This window comes from Ursus maritimus, unplaced genomic scaffold, assembly GCF_017311325.1.
Source record: "Ursus maritimus isolate PB19 unplaced genomic scaffold, ASM1731132v1 scaffold_13, whole genome shotgun sequence".
NCBI classification, from domain to species: Eukaryota; Metazoa; Chordata; class Mammalia; order Carnivora; family Ursidae; genus Ursus; species Ursus maritimus.
Window position 1 is genome coordinate 61,848,018 of NW_024423675.1, and position 21,035 is coordinate 61,869,052.

General features: G+C 38.8%; 1 protein-coding gene and 1 long non-coding RNA gene across 2 annotated transcripts in view; one reads left to right on the top strand and one right to left on the bottom strand.

Moving 5' to 3' along the window:
- LOC103660843 overlaps window positions 1–21,035 on the top strand; it is a 102,915-nt gene that overhangs the window by 59,738 nt on the left and 22,142 nt on the right. The gene's annotated exons all lie outside the window — the stretch shown is intronic.
- On the bottom strand, window positions 1,852–20,882 carry RSPH3 (radial spoke head 3). Its single transcript, XM_008688558.2, has 8 exons — window positions 20,524–20,882; window positions 17,118–17,205; window positions 9,686–9,827; window positions 7,979–8,124; window positions 6,776–6,979; window positions 5,099–5,261; window positions 3,113–3,199; window positions 1,852–2,330 (listed from the first exon to the last, which is right to left on the bottom strand). Exons 1-8 carry the CDS (start codon window positions 20,601–20,603, stop codon window positions 1,999–2,001), a joined length of 1,242 nt encoding a protein of 413 aa, XP_008686780.2. The 5' UTR covers window positions 20,604–20,882; the 3' UTR covers window positions 1,852–1,998.

Genomic DNA, 21,035 nt, shown 5'->3' on the forward strand with positions numbered 1-21,035 from the left:
AACAATAACGATTCACAGTGACCCCAATTAAAAACTGTCTTGCTCTTCTTGCCAAAATTGAAATCTTGTATATTTTAGGGTGCTCAAAAAGACTTTAACAACGTGGAATAACCTAGCAATGGTAACAGGTGTGATTCCAATTTTTAAATTGCTACTAATGCGATAATTTTTTAAAAGTTATTCTTCATACCTCACAAGGGCTCACGGTTGTTTACAAGAAAGTATAGTGGATTAGAAGGAAGAAGATTTGCGTCCCAGCTTTCATCCCATTACTTACGAGGCTTGTGACTTATGGCAAATCACTTAAAATCCCTGAGCTGCTGTTCCCTCATTTATACCCTACTTCCCTTAGCTCCACCACTAGGCTGGTACGCACGGAGCTGGCCTCCAACACGGCGCCCGGCACACGGCAGGCATGCAGTTAATGTTTGCTGGATGACCTAACAAGATTGGTTGAAAATGGAAATAGAAATATTGTCACGCGTACCTCAGAAGGGTTGCCATGAGGTTAAAATGATAAAGTGGTGTAATATATGGGAAAATGGTTTGAGAACCATATAATGCTATAGAGACACATGGTGTGTTTCTTTTTAAAGACGGAGGAAGAAGTTCTTCATTTTTAAAATGTGGATATATTTTTGGTACCTAACTTAAAAGGAAATTAAGATAAGTGTGTTAATAACTGCAAGTTATTTCAAATCACTACTGCTTATAAATCTACAGTGCTTCTGAGAAAAATAGGTTGTATCTATCTAAAGCTTCAGAGGACCTCAATGATTGCTTAAGATTAATATGACTTTAGAGATAAAATATCTGTGATTGGGGCTCCTGGTGGCTCAGTTGGTTAAGTGACTGCCTTTGGCTCAGGTCATGATCCCAGGGTCCTGGGATCGAGCCCCGTGTTGGGCTCCCTGCTCAGCAGAGAGTCTGCTTCTCCCCCACCCCCAGCTCATGCTCTCTCTCTCTCTCCCCCTCTCTCTCGCTCAGTCTCTCTCTTTCAAATAAATAAGTAAATAAATAAAATCTTTAAAAGAAATCTGTGATTTTCAATAGCACAGGGAAACTCTTCAGATAAGTTCAGGTTAAAAAGTCACATGTGAATTCCCTGTATCACAGTCATACAATATAATAGTTTACCGTATTTTAAAGAGATTTATATGCACTAATGTTTAAGGTCTAAGATATACTGTTAGGTGAAAAATGCAAACTATACATTTATGTTTATATAAAGAAAAATAATCCCATATATTTTCTGATGTTCAAATATATATATATATGAATATCTTGAAAAAGGCCTGGAAGGTACACACCTAATTGTAACAGTGATTATCATCGAGGAGGGGAGTGGAACTGCCTAGGGGCAAGTAGAGACTTTAGCTTTATTGATATTGTCTGAAATGTTTTAATAGCAGGAATGTGAGAAAACAGACAAGAGCATATGACCAATTCATAGAATCTCTTGAGCCTTACTTGAATATTGAAGATGGAAGGGGTAACAATCTATTTAGTCTTACACAGATAAGGGTATATGTGTCAGTCCTTGCAAGGAGGGAGCACTAAAGCTTTCAGTGACACAACATTGAGGTGTTCTTTCACGGAGTAGGTGAAATAGTTTTCCTATAGAGCAGAAAGTCTCAATGGCTGACAGCACCGGTATCTAACATTAAATCTGATACTAAAAAAACCAAAACAGAACAACTAACCCACAATTAGAAAAATTAAGGGAAAATATATCTGTTAGTTATATTCGTGGTATCGGAAAGCTTGTAACTGGACATGATTCTCATTAGAGTTACAACATAGCTTCTAGATATTCTACCATTAAATAAACGAATTACATTTCATTTTTGATTAGTTTTATTATTTCAACATATTTGATTTGCCCAGTCCATTAGACAAAAAGACATGTTGAGTAAATACAACATAATTTCCATAACCTGAGGGGACCTGCGCATCGTTACCTGATTGCTCGCAATGCTGACCGGCCGCTGAGTGGTGTCACGGCTCGAAGGCTCCCCTCGGTTGCAACAGTTCTCTCCCTGAGGTTTTCCTCATTGTTTGTTCATCCTCTCCTTCCTCCATAAGCTTCCTTTCTTGGGGTGACACATTCTCCATATACCTTCCATCGCTTGGTGTTCTTTGCAGGGAGTCTCTGTCCGAAAGTGGCCTCTGTGGCTGTGATGTGCTTTGTTCATGGAATTCGTCATCCATCAGTGGTTCTTCCATCACTCCAGGGCCACCCAGCCCATCGTCAGGCTTCACATACGGGGGCCGGTCCTCCTTACGCTCATACATAGACAGCCTCTTCTCGACCACCTCACGAATCAACACTGAAACATTGTTTGTGCAAAAATCACCGTGATTGTTCATAGCTGAGTAGTTACGTGCTGACTTGCAGATGAGCATAAAGCACTCACCGGGCCTCGGCCCTTCCCTGTGTTACTTTTATACGAAGTCAGCACGTTTAACTTCTGTGCCACGTAATGCATGGAATATGAATCATAGTCAATGCCTGTTTTAACAGAATATCATTTATAAAGTAATGACAGAAGATATTAACTCTGATCAAATTATACAAGAACCAAAGTATTATTGAGGGTAAAAATCTGTGCCTTTGTTAAAATAATTGAGATAATAAAACTTTAAAAACTAAAAGTATAAAATTTAACATCTTTCTTCTGTTTATTCTTTCTGGTGAAAAATTTCAGAGATGACTTTTTTAAAAAAAGGTTTTATTTTCAAAAAAGATTTTTTTTTAAGTAGTCTCTACACCCACCGTGGGGCTCAGACTTACAACCCCAAGATCAAGAGTTGCATGCTCTACCAAGCGAGCTGGCCAGGGGCCCCAGAGGTGATTTATTTATTTATTTTTTTGGGGGGGAGAGAGGGAGAGAGAGAGTGAGCAAGCGCACTTGTGAGTGTGAGGGCAGGGGCAGAGGGAGAGGGAGAAAGAATCTTAAGCAGGCTCTATGCCCAGCACAGAGCCTGATGCGGGCTCGATCTCAAGACCCCGAGATCATGACCTGAGCTGATATCAAGAGTCAGATGCTTCACCGACTGAGCCACCCAGGGGCCCCCAGAAGTAACCTTTAAATAAAATAAAAGAGCTTACTGTCAAGCACTGTTCTTCCCACCATACTGTATTCCATGGTTTTGTCGACTTCGTTCATTAGCCATGGAAGGAATCCTATCTCAATATCTGTAATTAAAAAAAAAAAAGCTTATTTTGTTATAATGAAATTCAGTCATAATGATTTTTAGGAATCATTATAGGTGGAAGAATCTGTGCTTTCTCCCTAATTGTTAAGACTCATCAACACTGTTTTCTTAATACAAAATGTCGAATAGACCTATACAGCATTACTTTTGCCACATTTCCTGTGTATGTTCTGGGCCATTTCCTTTCTATTGTGGTAAAAATAGTATTTTCAAAACTATGAGGTCTTCCTTAGAGTCCAGGCCTTTGGAGCTAATTGCTGCAATCTGATGTGGACGAAGAAGGTAGTGTAGGGGGTTGGGGAGTGGGGAGGACGGTGTGCATCTGGGAGCAGAACTCGAATCCAAATGTGATACAGGTCCGGGATTGAACCATGCTGCTAAAAAGAATGCCCCCATCTGAAGCCTGGGGCCTTGGAGAAGCTGAGCAAGAGTCCGGAGACAAGGATCAGAGAATAGCTGAGAAGAAGGCCATCTATAAATGGGTCAGAAACTAGGTGCTTCCATTAGTGATAAATTTGCTCAAACTAGAATGGAAATCTACTCTACTGTGTGAACCTTTAAAAAATACGTACAAAATACAATAAGTATTTTAACGTTTCAGAATAGCTCTTTCGGGGGGGGCTGGCATCTGTTACTTTTCAATGGGGTGACAAAAGAGTGTACTAGGATACTATACTCACTACTAGAAATAATTTTTTAAATCTGAGGCATGGATCTCATTTTTCAAGCTTCTAAATAATCTGTAACTGACTTTTTCAGCAATTCATGAGAGAAAAAAAGATTGCTGGCCTCTGTGACTAAGAGCAGAGGTCCAGCTAGACCCCAGGGGGTTGGCAGGGCAGTGTGGAAGGAGCACTGGATCTGAGGTCAGAGTCTGAGGCCTAAGAGCTTCCCTGACTGTTTGGGAGAAGGCATTTCACTTCCCTGAGCTTCAGTTTCTACTTCTGAAAAAATGGGAATTAATCTGCTCTATATACCCCCCTCCCCACCAGGGTTACTGGGAGGGTCAAATGCTATCGTGTGTGGAAAATACTACATAAATGGTAAAGTACAATATAAATGTAAACTAGTAGTTATGTGTAATCTGACCTCTATGTATGTGTACTGAATTGAATATGCATTCAGTGAAAATTAACATTACTAAACTCTGCTCCACAATACTATTAGCCATTTGAAATAGGACCTGTATTCAAAAGCAATGTGGATCTAAGTGCTTTTGAACCTGAGGAAGGAGGGTGAGGAATGGCAACTCTTACCCTTCATTTGGCTGGACTAGCTGAGGGGTGGGTCTTGGCAGGTGCTCACAGAGGGCTGACGGGTGTGAGTTCTGTAAAGGTAGAGACCAGGTCTCCTCATTTTTATCTCCCACACCTACTACAGTGGCTGGGATGATGGAAACACCTAATTAAATGAATACATGACTTTCATTGCTGCCCCCAAAGGGTTTTTGAGCAGAACAGGAAGTCAACTGAGAAAAAGTTAACAACTACTTACACGCATATTTTATACATATGTTCCATACATATTATGACATTTAGCTCCTAAATAATCCTCATTTCACCCATGAGGAAATTGAAGGTCATACAATAAATTGATGATGAAACTGGGACCCAAACTCGAGTTTTTGACATCAAGTCCGTATTTCTTCCTACTATCCAATGTTGCTTCTTAGTAAAGACAAACTGACATCCTAAAGTCACGATCTTTACAGTATACCTCTCATTAGTAGTAGTATTTACTTAAAACAACTATAATTGAGACTTTAAAAATTTGTTTTAAAGATAGATTCCAATTCAACATAAACATGGGCATGGATTCCTTGGAAGCATTAAGAGGATCCTTGTAGCAGAGCGATCTAACAACACCTCAATGAACCAACCTCTTTCAATGGGATCGTAGAAGTAGCCACCATCCCTGAGACTGCCGAACACTGACGGCAGGAGGTCTGCCAGGTAGCGCTGCGCAAACACTCGGGCGGCCACTTTCTGCGAGGTCTCGTTGTGCTTGTAGACCACTTCCCACTGCTGTTGCTTACGCCGCTCCTGTGCACAGAAAACACCACCGTGCACAGTTAACTTAGCTGTGACGTCCTCCCCAAATGCCAGATCTAGTGAGTGGAAGAATCTGGACACATATTTGTATCAAAAAATGGACAGCAAGGAATCTACTAATGGTTCCCAGTTTTCATCAAGATTTTAATGGATTTCAACAGGTACTGAGCGTTGATTTCAAAAGAGATGGAGCTTAAGGTAAGATTCATCTCCTGATCCATCTTTAAGTAAAATCATTTGAAGATGTACAGGTTTGACTATATGGATGATATCAAAGAATATAATAGTTATATGTATTTGTAATTTATATTATCATAAATTATTATCAATATGAAAATTATAGTGAGTTATCTCATTTGTAAGCTTCTTTGAATTCATAGAGATCCGAAAATTATAAATTCTCTTTTGTTGTTGTTGCTTCTTGTAGACTATAGGATATCTATAAAGCTAATGAACCATCTCTCCTATGCCCATGTGGAAGTGGGAGCATTAAAAGAGTTTCTTATGAAGTCTATTTTCAGAGTTCAAGCAAATATAAGTCTAGATGATTTGTATTCATTATTTTCATAGTATATTTCCTAATAGTAAATAAACAAGTAAGTTTCCTTTGATAAAGATTTCCCTGATTATTTAAACAAAGCTAATTTTGCCTCTATTCATTTCACATTTGTAAACAGTCTTGCATTTACATAATCTCTACCATAAGCCCTATGCCCTTTTACACAATTAATTATTCATTTTGGAGGAAAATTAAAAGTCTATTTGATTAGGTATTGAGTAGAATATCCCAACAACTAAGCTATTCTGTACAGTAAACTAGACTCTTTGGGAAATTATTTTAACTCTTGTAGGTATTCAGGCACTCCTATATAATTTATCCATTCAGTGTCCAACATAGGGCAAAAATTATTGCCAGGCCCAGACAGACTCTTAAAGAATATTGAGCCTAGTGTTTCCTAACTGAAGCTTATCAGCATATTTTAAAAACTAGACTCTAAAACTTTTCTTACTAAAAGTTCTAAAAACCTATAATGTAAAATATTCTATAAAGAAGTTCTGGAGAATCTCTGGGGTACAGGGAAGGGCCTGGCCACTGAGAAAAAGATCCAGAATTCTATCCAGATCCTCTGCTTCTTCACGCCACCTATCCCCAATATACTCTACTTTTCCCATCCACTTTTCGGCCACTAATGTATGGCAAACCAATATATTTCCTTCGCTAGGAATCTTGATATTTAAGAGTGCCTTTCAGTTGGGACATATGTAATTTATTACATTTAGAAACTTTTGGAAACTCTAGGTACATTTATGTAAGCTGGTATTTAAAAAATGTGATTCTGTGCATGAAAGATCTGTGATCTACGGAAGAGGAGAAAACAGAGCAACGAACTCTTTTCTTTCGTATTTGCAAAGATCTTTAGCTCTATGACATACCACACGTGATTCAGAACATAATCTGTTAAATAGCCAAAGACTATCCAAGAAAGAAAGCTAGGATGCTATACTTTTTCTTCTCTGTGCCGTCTCTCTTGCTCTTCAAGTCGCTGAACTTCAGCTAGTTCAACATTGCGTAACTCTTCATACACACGCTGACTGGCCCGCAGGTTAGCCAACTCTTCTTCTTCCATTACTTCCAGAAGAGACTGCTCAATGGTCTTTCCCACCAGAACTTCTAACATTGGTTTTACTTCAAGATCAAAGTCAAAGAGCTTAAACACACAAGACAAAGCAACTTTAAAATTTTAATCATGAACCACATGCTCAAGGAAAGCAGTAACGACAGGGTTGTATTTGTTGAGCATCTACTGTGTGCCCGACACTGTGATGGTGCTGACTTATGGCTTCCGAAACTCAAAATGGCCCCACAGGGCACACAGAATAGCAGTCAAAAATTATAAAAAGACCTAGGTACTCATCAAAATGAACCCTGTTATTCAACAATTTTAAGACCAAACTCTGAAACCGAAAGGAAATATCCTTATATTTCTTAATTTTTGCTCTTTCTATTAGATTTTCACTGGTTTTCAGTAACAGTTTGAAGATTTTCACTAGTTTTCACTAACAGTTTGAAGAACTAAGAACTAAGAAACAAGAATAAGCTTGGCTGGAATCAACAGCTGCATTTTGGTGATTCCTCTCTAGGATTTAGAAGCAAATACAACCTTCTATGTAGTTTGTGAAGACTTATTTTATTTCCCAATTTCAATGGCAGTTCTTTCAAGTAAGTCTTAAATCTCACTTAAGTCATTATGCACATAAGCATTCCCTTCTCTTCAATTTCATAAACTGACCTATTTATGCATTCTACATTGATATGCAAATGTAATTATTTAAGGATTTTTTTTCTAACATAGATTATCTTCATGAAAACTATATAATTTAAAAGCAACTAATAGTGGAACCTCTTATACAAGAGATACTATTTTTCTTTATTTGGTACAAATTTACCTTGTATCCATATATTAAGTATGCAGACACATAAATAGCAAGGTACAGATATTCTAAAAATATTCCTAATGATTTTTATTTCTGATCAGCGAAGAGGGGAAATCAGAACATTGTATTTCAGGATAAAACTATGTAGGTACATTTGGAAAGAAATCCAGTAAGAATCTTTCTGATTATGAAGTGGTTTGTAAGCTTTTAACTAAATCTAACTTTACCTCTTTATAAAGAAGATAGAGGGAAGTCTAAATAATGTACTATACCTCTCCTTCTAGTATTTGGGTGGCCACATCTTTGCCAGTTTTGGCAGGAATAAAGAGTGGTGTTGGTGGTCTGTCCAAAAACGCATCTGTTTGGCATTCCATATCAACTTCTATTATGTGGTCAGCAATTTCTTCAAGGTATATTTCTAAGAGAATACCATATACATTGAGTTTGAAATTTTGGTCTATTTCAAGCATAAATGTGTATTGAACCTTCAGGTCCTTCAAAACAGAATTAAATGGATCAGATCAGAAAAGAAGCGCTCAAGTGTGGGATTAAATTTACATATTGTACTAAGCAGTTTTATGTATTCGAAAGACCAGAGTCAGTCAGGCTAGGACATTTATGGAATGTTGGGAAAGCACTGAGCTTTGTACTTGAAAATGGAACTAAAGAGGAATATGAAGCCTAGATGTGTGTAAGATGCAAAGTATGATCGGGGTTGGAAAGTTAATAATACATCTATATAATTGAGTCCTAAGATAGTAAATGTATAAAGATTTCAAAATTCCTGGATATTTTAAAAATTAGGTACCATGTCACTATGTTACTTGATGTTCTCTCTAGGTTATAGATTATAAACAGATACATGAAAACAAATTTCACCTTAGGAATAATTTATGTGAGGCAAGGGCAGTGTGGTGTCATGCAAAGAACAAGAGAACTGGAGTCAGATGTTGAACATAGGTGTAACCTAGTCAAGTTACATCTTCTTAGAGCCTTAATTTCTTTATCTGTAAAACGGATCACAATTATTCATCACAAGGAGTCTTTAATAATAAAGGAGATACACAGGTAGAGGACTGGAATAGTCTCTGAGATATAGGAAAACCCAATACAAGGTGGCTGCTACTATATCACTTAATACTCTGATGGTATAAACAAACAGTAATATTCAGCTCTCGTAGAATTACAGCTACATTGGCTAATTACAGACTGATACACATTCTAGACTTGGCCTCAATGTAGGGGGGGAAAGGCGTGGAATGGTTCCCTTCCTTTTGTCCTAACTACCCAGCAATGACTGATAAAGCCACTCACCATCTTGGCAAGATGCAAGGTGAATCCTGAAAAGTTACGTCAGTCTAAGGAAAACACCAAGCGTTGTCTGATTATCAAGATTCTGACAACAACACAGTTTGACCCTAGAGGTCCAGGTAAGCCTCCCTAGCTTAGAACAGCCAGACCAGTAGGAAAGCCTGGCACTGGCTGAGCAGAGCCTATGTGGCCTTGCAGTATGTGTGCAGTGAAAGGAGGATAAAAGGAGAGAACAGAAGAGGCTGTAGGGAGAGAGGTGCAGGACTCAGATCTGGATGAGTTCACGCCTCTCAAAAGATAAATAAATGTCAAAATAGAACTACATTGCTCTCTTCTACTGTAGGTCCAGCAGTGATTCATTTTGGGGTATAAAAGAAAAAGTGAGAAATAATCCCAGTTTGAGAAAAAAGTATGTGAAAAGGGCTAAGAGAGAATTAATTTGGTCATAAAATTCTTTTTTAACCCCATCTCATACTTCCAGCTGTACCCAAAATAATAATAAAATATAGTGTATGGATTTAATGAATGCACTCTTCCTACCATGTGACTGGGGCAGTACTGCATAGCATAACAGATACGTAAGTAATATAAAAGCCAAATAAAAAACGAACTGACTTAGAAAACTGAGCAAACCCAGGAGCCACGATACCAGCAGCATGGTCACATACCTGTTTGCACATCCACATGCTTTCTGCCTTCCACAGGTTCGGGGGTTCGTGGTCTGAGCTGTTCTTGGGCTCGTTTTCTGGCAAGAGCCCTCCTCTTAGCCTGCTGCTGTCTCTGAACCTCTATAGGATCAGGTTGCCCAGGCTGCGTGACAGAAAAGCCTTCTAAAATTTAGAAGATAGTTCTCAAAGCATACAAAACCACAATTCCAGAAGTGATTCCTGGATAGCATAAGAGCATCTGTCATATAATGCTTCCTGATTATCAGTGACTTCATGATTAAAATTCTGATTGAACTTTGTCAGGTAATTATAAAGTTATCAGCTGTAGCATGTAAGTAACTTCAAAGTATGACTCTTGGCTGGAATCAACAGCTGCAGAATCCTATCTAAGAAATTGTTTTTCCTCATTCAAGCATTTTTACCATGAATTCCTTGGATGCCCAGTAACCAAGTTACAAGTTACAAGTTACTCAGTTACAATACATTTTAATGTGTAGTTAAGGAATTGAAAAGCCCTAGGATTTAAAAAACATCTGAATTTCATTTAGACAAAATTCCTGAAAAAATATATTAGCTCACAAAGAAAATATTCTCCGTCCAAACAAAGACTGTCTCAGTGCACAAAACAATACCTGATTAAGGGTTAAAAAATATAATTATTTATAGTAGTTCTGCACTATTTGGAGGTCCTTGATTTCATATCTGTATCTCATTCTGTGGTCATTTCCTTTGGCTAACCTACCTTATCTCAAGGTAAATATGAAAAGAGAGGGGAAATATGAAATTACTTTGCATGAAAAAAAATTTAATATTTAAAATTAGAATTGTAAAAACATCTTAATTGAAATAACAATGTAGTAACATTAAAATTTATTAAAAATGTCCCATAATCCCATTTCCCTAATACAATGGCCATTGTCATTTAAATGCATAGATTTTCTGAAGCTGTGATATAATAGATTTATTTTATTTTTTTGAGAGAAAGAGAGCACATGAGTGGGGTGGGGAGGGGGAGAGGGAGAGAGAGAATCTCAAGCAGACTCCCTGCTGAGTGTGGAATCCCCACTGGATTCTATTTGCCAATATTTTGTTGAGGATTTTTGCATCGACATTCATGATAGCTATTGGTCTATAGTTTTGTTTTTAGTGTCTTTGTCTGATTTGGGTATCAGGGTGATACAGATTACCTGAATGTTCCTTCTTCTTTCATTTCCTGGAAGAGATTGTGTAAAATTGTTTAAATTGTATAAAATCAATGAGAATTTTTAAAAATGTTTGGTAGAATTTTCCAGTGAAACTACCTGGGCCTGGATATTTCTTTTTTAAAAGGTTTTAAGTTAGAAATTCAATTTCTTTCATAGTTATTAGACAATTCAGAATATCTATTTCATGTTAGGTGAATTTTGGTAGTTTATAGTTTGAAGAATTAGCCCATTTCATTTAGTTTGTTGAATTTATACATATGGATTTGTTTGTAGTAGTCTGTTATGATCCTTTTACTCTTTTAATAGATGCAGAATCTCTAGTTATATCCCTGATATTTGCTTATTCGTTTCTTCTCTTTTACTTCCTTTCCTTTTTTAAAAAAAGATTTTATTTATGAGAGAGAGCAAGTGCATGAGTGGTGGGGGGTACAGAGGGAGAGGGAGAAGCAGACTCCTCACTGAGCGGGGAGCCCAATGCGGGGCTTGATCCCCGGACCCTGAGATCATGACCTGAGCCAAAGACAGATGCTTAACTGACTGAACCACCCAGTCACCCCTTTTTTACTTCCTTTGTTAGTTTTGCTAGAGGTTTATCAATTTTATTGATCTTTTCGAAGATAAGTAATGGCCTTTAATCTTTTCATGATTGCACATCTATGGTTATATCCTCTGATAGTCATTCTGGTATTTGCTTTTTGTGTCTTTTTTTTTCTTTGATAGTCTTGCTAGAGGTTTATCAATTTTATTGATTTTATTCAGAGAACCAGCTTTTGGGTCCATTGACTTTCTCTACTGGTTTTGCATACTTTTTAAAAAAGATTTATTTGAGAGAGAGAGAGAGTGTGCATGCAAGTGTACATGCATGGGGGGAGGGGCCAGAGGGAGGGAATCTTCAAGCAGACCCCTCACTAAGTGCGGAGCTTGAAGTGGGGCTCAATCTCAGGACTCATGAGATGATGACCTCAGCCAAAACTAAGAGTCCCACACTTAACTGACTGAGCCACCCTGATTCCCCTACATTTGGGGGGGTGGGGAGAGTGTGTGCAAGTGGGGGTAGGAGGGTAGAGAGAAAGAACCTTAAGCAGGCTCCACACCCAGCACAGCACCTGACTTGGGGCTCCATCTCACAACCCTGAGATCATGACCTGAGCTGAAATCAAGAGTCCCATGCTTAGTCAACTGAGTCACTCAGGGGTCACTATTGTTTTTGTTTTCAATGTAAGTGATTTCTACTTTTATCTTTATTATTTTCTTCCTTCTGCTTGGTTTGGATTTATTTTTCTCATCTTTTCCCCATTTATTGAGGTACAGGCTTAGATTATTGATTTGAAGTCTTTGTAGCTTTTTTTCCATCCCAGCACTGTTTTGGCATGAAACACAAATTTTGATTTGTTGTATCTTCATTTAGTCCTAAGTTGTCTTTCAAAATTCCCTTTAATACTTCCTGTATGGATTATTTGGAAGCATGCTGCTTAATTTTCAAGTGTTTGAAGATTTTCTTGTTATCATCTATTATTGATTTCTAGTTTGAAATTTTGAAAGAGACATTATTCCATTATGGTATGATTTCAAATATCTTAAATATATTGAGATTTGTAACCCAGGATATGTTCTATCTTGGTCAGTATTCCACAGGTGCCTCAAAACCATATGTATTCTGGGGTGCCTGGGTGGTACAGTCAGTTAACCATCTGACTCTTAGTTTTGGCTCAGGTTATGATCTCAGGATCATGAGATCAAGCTCACCATTGGGCTCCACGCTCAGCGAGGGGTCTGCTTGAGGTTGTCTTTCCCCCGAACCCCCCAGCCCCACTCGTGATCTCTAAAATAAATAAATAAATCTTAAAAAAAAAAGCATATGTATTCTGTTGTCATCAGGTGAAGTATTGTATATATATATAAATTACAACCTATTGGTTTGTGGTGTTAAGTAATTCTTCTACATTCTTGCTGATTTTCTGAGAAAAGGATGTCGAAGTCCCAAACTAAAACTGTGGATTTGTCTATTTCTCCTTTCAACTTTAGCTTCATGTACTTTGAAGCTCTGTTGTTTGGTGCATATACACTTAAGATTGCTATATCTTCTTGGTATATTGTGACCTTTTTACCATTATGTAATGTCCTTCTTTGTCCCTGATAATATTGTTTTTCTTAGGTCTGTTTCTTAGGTTTATCTGTTATTTATATAGTCACAACTACTTCTTAAAAATTAATGTTTAATTTGTATATCTTTTCCCATCCTTTTACTTTTGACCTACCTACATCACTATAATTGAAATGAGTTTCTTGTACACAGAATACAGCTGGGTCATGTTTTTTATCTACTCTTCCATTCCGTCTCTTAATTGGCTTATTTAGACCATTTACATTTTAAAGCAGCCATTGCCATTTTAGGGCTGTCTGCCATCTTACTTCTTGCTTTCTGTTTGTTCTGTTTTCTTTTTCTTTCTTTTTTTTTTTTTTTTTAAAGATTTTATTTATTTATTTGACAGAGACAGCCAGCGAGAGAGGGAACACAAGCAGGGGGAGTGGGAGAGGAAGAAGCAGGCTCATAGCGGAGGAGCCTGATGTGGGGCTCGATCCCAGAACGCCGGGATCACGCCCTGAGCCGAAGGCAGACGCTTAACCGCTGTGCCACCCAGGCACCCCTGTTTTCTTTTTCTTTCCTTCCTGTGAATTAGTTGGAAGATTTTTTAGAATTCTTTTTTTTATTTATCTAAATAGTATTAGAATACTTTTGACTATATCTCTTTGCATAGTTTTTATGTTGCTCCAGGTTTTACAATATACTACGTACCTGAACACAATCAACATTTCATATCAACACTTTACCCCTTCAACTGAAAGGCAGAAACTTTACTCCCATTTAGATACCCTTGTTTTCCTTACTTTTAAAATATAATCAAAATCTAATCATCTTAAATATTTTACCTACCTATATTAAGCACTACATCAGATGATGTTATAATTTTCCTTCAACAATCCAACATAATTTTTAAAACCCAGAAGACAGTTTATTGTATTTACCCCTATTTTCACCTATTCCATCGTTCTATCTTCCTTTCTGAAGTCCCAAACCTCCTTCTGTTATCATTTCCTTTCTATGTGGAGAGCTTCCTTTAGCTCTTCTTTAAAGGTAAGTCTGCTGGTGACAAATCCTCTAGGTTTCCTTCATCTGAGAATGACTTGATTTCCTCTTTATTCCTGAAGAATATTTTCACTGGATTAAAATTAGGGTTTGATAGTCCTTTTCTTTCAGGACTTGAAAAATACTGTGCCACTTTTTCTGGCCTCCATTGTTTCAAATAAGGAACCCACAGTTATTCAAATAATTGTGCCCCTTCTGGTAATGTGTCATGTGTCTATAGCTGCTTTCAAGATTTTTTTATTTTAGTTTTGAAATTTGATTTTGATGTGTCTTGGTGTGAATTTCTTTGGGTTTTTCCTGCTTGGGGTTTAACTGACTTTTCAGATCTGTAGGTTTTTGCCTTTGCCAAATTTGTGGGATTTTCAAACACCATTTCTTCAGATATTTTTTCAGTCCCTTGCCTTTTCTCCTCTTCGAGACTCAGATAACACGAATGTTAGACATTTTGTTATTGCCCCTCAGCTGTGAGACTTTTTTTTTTTTTTTAATGGTCTGTTTTCTATCTGTCGTTCCAACTGGGTAATTTCCATTGATTTGGCTTTGAATTCACTGATTGTTACCTATGTCATTTCTGATGAGTCTGTCCTGTGACTTTTTAGATATTTTCCATTTGGTTAATTTTTTAAAAAATATATTTATTTATTTATTTATTTATTTGAGAGAGAAGTGATTGAGCAAGAGAGAAGGAGCAGGGGGAGGGGCAGAGGGAGAAGGAGAGGCAGACTCCCTGCCAAGCAGGGAGGCTGACGTGGGACTTGATCCCAGGACTCTGGGATCATGACCTGAGCTGAAGGCAGACACTTAACCAGTTGAGCCACCCAGGCACCCCCATTTAGCTCATTTGTATATCTTCTATGTCTTTGCTAATATTTTCTATTTTTTCATTTGTTTTAAGAATGTTCATAATTATTCACTTTTGATTGAAGCATTTTTCTTATGATTACTGCTTTAAATCCTTGTCAGGAATTCTTATATCTGAGTCATATTGGTGTTGTCATCTCTTGATTGATTTTTCTCATTCAAGTTGTGACTGCTCTGGTTCTTGGTACGATGAGTGATATATTTTTTTTTTTATCCTGAAAATTTTGGGTGTTAGGATGTGAGATTCTGGATCTTCATCTTTTTTAGCAGGAAATCATCCCTTTTTGTTTTAGCATGCTGGCGTGGGTGGGGATGGAAGTTCAGCATCCTCCTAGGCCCCGTGTGAAAGCAGAGAATCAACTTATATCACCTTTTTGGTGCCTGGAGGGGGTAGTATTTCAGCTCCTTGCTGTGATCCACTGACACCAGTGTTGGGTATAGAGAAGCGGAGCTCTAACACTGCCTTATCTCACCTGTTTCTCTTTGTTGCTGCCAGATCGGAATGAATTCAATTTCCTCCTAGCTCTGTTGCCATCACCCCAGGGAAAGTAGGGTACCAACTTGTACCATCTCTTGCCATCTCACTGCCCCTGGGTGAGAGTGGAAGGTCAGCTTCCTGCTCTACCCTTGTTGATACCACCTCAGTGAGTGAATCAGAGCACCGATTAATACTGGGTTGTTGCTGCCATGTGGGGATGGAAGTCCAGTTCCCCAGCTCCATCTTGCTGACTCCACTGGGAGGGGAAGGACAGTTTTTCCTTTGGGGTTTGGCTGGAGGAGGGGTAGTAAAAAGGTTTCTGTTCTGCTAGGTTACCATTTTGCAGTCTTTTGGATAAAGGGAGCAGGCTTGTGCCTCTTGGTTGTTCCAGGTTGCTAGCTTCTCCAGTGCTCTGAATGGGATATAAGAAGACTTAGGGAACTCATCACTCTGTCTCTCAAATTCCGAGATCCCTAGCCAGTCGGCTTCCTTCTTTCCACTTTCAGGGTCTTCCTGTGTTTGCCCGAATACTGGCAAATTCCTGCTTGTCTGGAACTGGAAGTCTCAGTATAGGATTTTAGGTAAGTTGTTGAATAACTGGCTAAAGAACTAAAAAAAAGTATATCAAATCATAACAATATTAATTAAAAAAACAAAAAAAAGGTGCTTCTCCTTTTTACTTTCATTCTAGGCGTGCCAGTGTTTATTGCTACTGCCACAAGATGCTGAATCACGTATCTATATCACATGTTTGAGTTGTTGTTTTCAAGTGTTGGTCCCTGAACTGGCTGTACCAGACTGCCTAAAGTTTACTAATGATGCACATTCCTGTGTCCAACCCTTGAAGGTTCTAATGCAGGAGATCCAGAGTATGGCTGAAACATACAATATTTTTAGTAAGTTTTCTCGATGGCTTTGCTGTACATGCTTCAGAATGTCTAATATTCCATGTATCACCACGTGGTGGTGGGCATGTATATATCATACAGTGTTTACAGATTAACTTAACCATATTTCATTTCTGTGCCACGAAATCATCACTCTTAATATCATGCCACATCCTAATCCTCTCTGTATCCTAGGTACTCAGCACAGGATCTAAAACTCAATAAATATTTGTTGAGTGAATTAAAGACAAGAATTTTTGATGAAATAATGAAGATAGTATTATAGTACGAAATAATTTAAACAAACCTAAATACGTTATACCACTGCTACTCGAAGTGTTATCTGTGAAATCTTTGAACTGGTCTGTAAAAATTTAATTATAGAAATTGAGAGTAAAAGTTTGTAAGCTTTTAGAGCACTTTTACAAAGTTCTGTTAATCAGTAAAATATTGGGGCTTTCGTATTTTTTAATTATTGTTTTTAATTGTGGTAAAGTACACATAAAACTTACCATCTTAGCCATTTTTAAGTGTAGAATCCAGTGGCATTAAGTATATTCACGCTGTCGTACAACCATTACCACCATCCGTCTCTAGACTTTTCATTTTGCGAAACTGAACCTCTGTACCCATTAAACACTAACTCCCTATTGCCCCACCTCCCCTAGTCCCTGGCACCCACCATCAGCCTTGTATTTTGCATGTCTTTTTTTTTTTTTAGATTTAATTTTTATAGTATTTTTATAACTGTTTTAGTCTGCCGCAAATTAGAAATTAAAACAAACAAACAAACTGGTCCTTTAGCACAATTAGTTTGAAAAGGTCTGTGTTAGAATATTCACATTATACTTGCCAGTGGTCCTGTCTGTAGAGCGTAAGTATTGCCTCGGATCACCCTTCTGTCATACATTATGTTTCCGTAATGCATGGGTTCTTCAGCTCTGTAATATAGCAAATTCTAAGTAACCATTGTAATAGTGTTGGTCTATAAGGTTAACTCATTATTAATTGGATTTAGACTAAGATACAAATGTTATGAAAATAGATTTTTATTTTGGCACAGTCCGTGACAAATGACTGCCATTTATGGAATGCTTATTATATGCCAGACCCTTCACATAATATTTTATTTATTGCTCACAATAAGCTTCAAGTTGGGAACTATGATTCCCATCTGATGGAAAAGGAAGGAGATTCAGAAAGGAATGTGCCCTAGGTTACCTGGCTAGTAAGTGGCAGAGCTGGATTTAGAGCTGTAAATCTGTTAGACTGCTTGACAAATGTGAAAATGGACAGTTGGAAAGGGGCCTGCCTCAAGTACTGACAGTAGCTGGATTCAAGGATTGAAAGGATTCACAGCATCAGGCTTAACAAATAAAATAAGTCAAATTTCTCATTGTTTCTTTAACCTCAAAGATATATTGTTAAAATGATATTGTTTTAAATTTTAATAAAATTTTAATTTGGGGGATCAGAGTATCAGTAGTGAAAATCATACAGTTGATGTTTTCTTTCAAAGTTCTTTAAATAATATCCTATGTATGGCTAATGAAACCAAATATGGACTTACACCAATAACAGTACTCTACCAGAAATGATTTTGAGAGGGGTAGTAAGTTGTTTTTTTTTTTTTTTTTAAAGATTTTATTTATTTATTTGACAGAGATAGAGACAGCCAGCGAGAGAGGGAACACAAGCAGGGGGAGTGGGAGAGGAAGAAGCAGGCTCATAGCGGAGGAGCCTGATGTGGGGCTCGATCCCACAAGGCCGGGATCACGCCCTGAGCTGAAGGCAGACGCTTAACCACTGAGCCACCCAGGCGCCCCGTAAGTTGTTTTTTTTAATCATATATTAAAACCACTGTTGGATAACCTGACTTCATATTACGTAAAGACCAGGCATGTAACACTGCTCATCTTACTTGATCTCTGGGCAGTGTTCAGCTCAGCTGGGCACTCCTTCATTGAAGCGCTCTCTTTTCTAGCCGCTGTGATACCACCATAGTCTTCAGATTGTTCTTCTAGGACTTCTCTTTCTCAGCCTGTGTTTGCTGGCTCCTCTAGTACTGGAGGATTTCCTCAGGGCTAGGTCTTCTCTTGCCCTTCACTGAACCCATCCATTCTCAAGGCTTTACTCCCAACCCATATACCTAAAACTCCCAATTTTATTTTACCTTCAGCTCAGAACTCTCCTCTGAGCTCCAGGAATGCTACCCAACTGATAGGCTCAGTGACATCTCACTGAGATGTCTTGAAAGCAACCTCAAAATTTAACTAATTACCACTCTTCCACTCCACCTTGTTAATTCTTTAGTGTTCCCTATTTCATTAAATGGTACCCCTAAACACCCAATTGGCTTAATCTAGAAGCCTGGGAGTAATCCATGATTCTTCTCTCTTCCTCACTGCCTGTATCCAGCAAGTCTTAATGATTCTCTTCCCCAATCTTTCTCACATCTCCCCATTGCTCATTGCCACCACTCTTTTACCTGGACTACTGCAGAAGTACCCAGTGATCTTTTAAAATAGAAAAAAATCTAAAGGATGCTTACTTGATTAGAACCTCCTAGTGCTAATTAACATAAAAATGAGGAAAAATTTTGGTTTTGATTTCACACTATCAAAAGCCAAAAAGAAAGAAAAATCCAGAACACCTATTGCTGGTGAGGCTGTAGGGAAAAAAAGGGGGGGAAGCTAATTGCAGATTAATATGTGTAGTATGATTCAATTTTGGAAATAAACCTCCTGTATCAGTGTACATTGATACATGCTCAAGCACAGAGGTGTAAAAGAATAATGTAAGATTGTTGAGGGAAGTGGGAATAGAGGTGGGTGGGAGATAATGTGCCTTTTTCATCCTTATTTTGTATTTTTCATTTGCTTCAACAAGAATATATTAGTTTTATAAATTGAAAATCACCACGAAGAAGAACTTTAAACTGAAAAATCAAATGCACACACATATACACATACTCCTTCCAATGGCTCTAATTAAAAGATTGCTTCAGTATAAGCAAGGTCCTGCAACTTGCTTATCAACTACCATAAAAAAAAAATCATTCCTAATGAGCCACCATCGATTCTTATTTCATTTGTTGGTGTAATTTAATAGTAATGATTTATAAGCAACCACTTAAAGCCACCAGAAAGTGTTTTTGAAAGTGTTAAATTTCTATAAATTTAAATTTAAAATTTCCGGTGCGCCTGGGTAGCTCAGCCTGTTAAGCATCTCCCTTCCACTCAGGTCATGGTTCCAGGGTCCTGGGATCAAGCCCTACATCTGGGCTCCCTGCTCAGTGGGGCACCTACTTCTCCCTTTCCTCCCCGCTGGTGCTCTATCTCTGTTGCTATCTCTCTCTCTCAAATAAATACATAAAATCTTAAAAAAATTTTTTTTTTTAATTTTCCATTTCAGTTTCTTTAAAGTGACAAGCATTTCTTATAAAAAAAAGTTTTTATTTGCCATAATAAGATAATTATGAATTTGGACTCAGTGTTTCAAAGAGTTACTTGGCTGATGTGTTCAATCATTAATTCAGCAATTTGTGTTGAGTGCTTCCTATATATGTCAGGCAAAATCTCAGGTGGACAAAAGACACAAAGGTTCCAGCTTCCATGGAGTCTGCATTCTTGGGAAGTTCTGCTGGTTCCAAAACTTGAGGCTTATAGAAAGAACAAGTTTTAGAAAGGCCCGTAAACACTATTATGGGTAATAATGAAGTGGATATTTGAATATTTGCAAATAAATACAATTTGGGCTCCAGCATGTAAGGATAACCTGATTTCTGACCAAAGACTGGTATGGAAAGAGTTTTACTTGGCTGTCATTCTGGACATGCTATCGTGTCTGACACCTTTTGTACCTGTTTCTCTATTTGCATAATGGAGTTATTAGACCAACTTCACAGTACTGTGGGCTAAGGAAGAACATGTACATGAATGCCCCTAGGAAGGTGCATATAGTTGGCCAACAGTAGTTACTTGACTCAAACGTTGTGAAACCAGTGGGTTCCCTGTACGTTAATCGATCACGCCAGCAACTTATTATCACTAAAAGTTCACTAAGGGAGACTGCCCGTGCCCCTTCTTGCTTCATTCCTCCACGCCACGGGAGAGTTCTTTAGGGAAGAAATTTTATTTCGGCAGAGTGTGGAGAGGGGAAAGCAGCACAGGCAAGTTTGCCAGGGCGACGGGGCCCGCATCTCGCGGCCCCGGGACAGGGGCAGGTGGAGACCACACAGGGGCTGGTTGCTCACTCACGGCTGCATTATGCTGTCTCGGTAACGGCGGCGCTGGCAGGGCAGGGCCCGGGGCCGGCTGGTGTAGGTGTAGGTGCCCATGACCGGGGAGGTGCGGTCGGTGAGCCTGGAGGCCACGTCTGGAGCGGGGTCGCTTTGCTTTCGGTGGAGACTGGCTTTCAGGCAGGTGGGCGCTCAGTGGTCGTGGGAGCCGGAGACGTGTGCGTAGTGCCAAGGGCAGGGATTCCGCGACGCAAGGAGAGGCGGCAAGAAGGAAGGCGGGCGAGACGGGAGGTTGCCAGGACAAGAGGTGGGAGCTACACTCGGCTTGCTCCAGGGAACACTGAGCCAGCCGAAGGCGCCCACTTCGGTTGCCCAGCAACCCGGAGTTCCGCTTGGGGGTGGGACCTCCCGGCAGTTCCGGCTGGCGGTTTTAGTGGGAAGGCCGGCCCTCCGGGGAACTTCCGGCTTTTGACTCCGCCCATTGGCGCCTCCCCGGCCGGTGAGCGTAGGGTTTAGGAGCGCCCTGCCGAC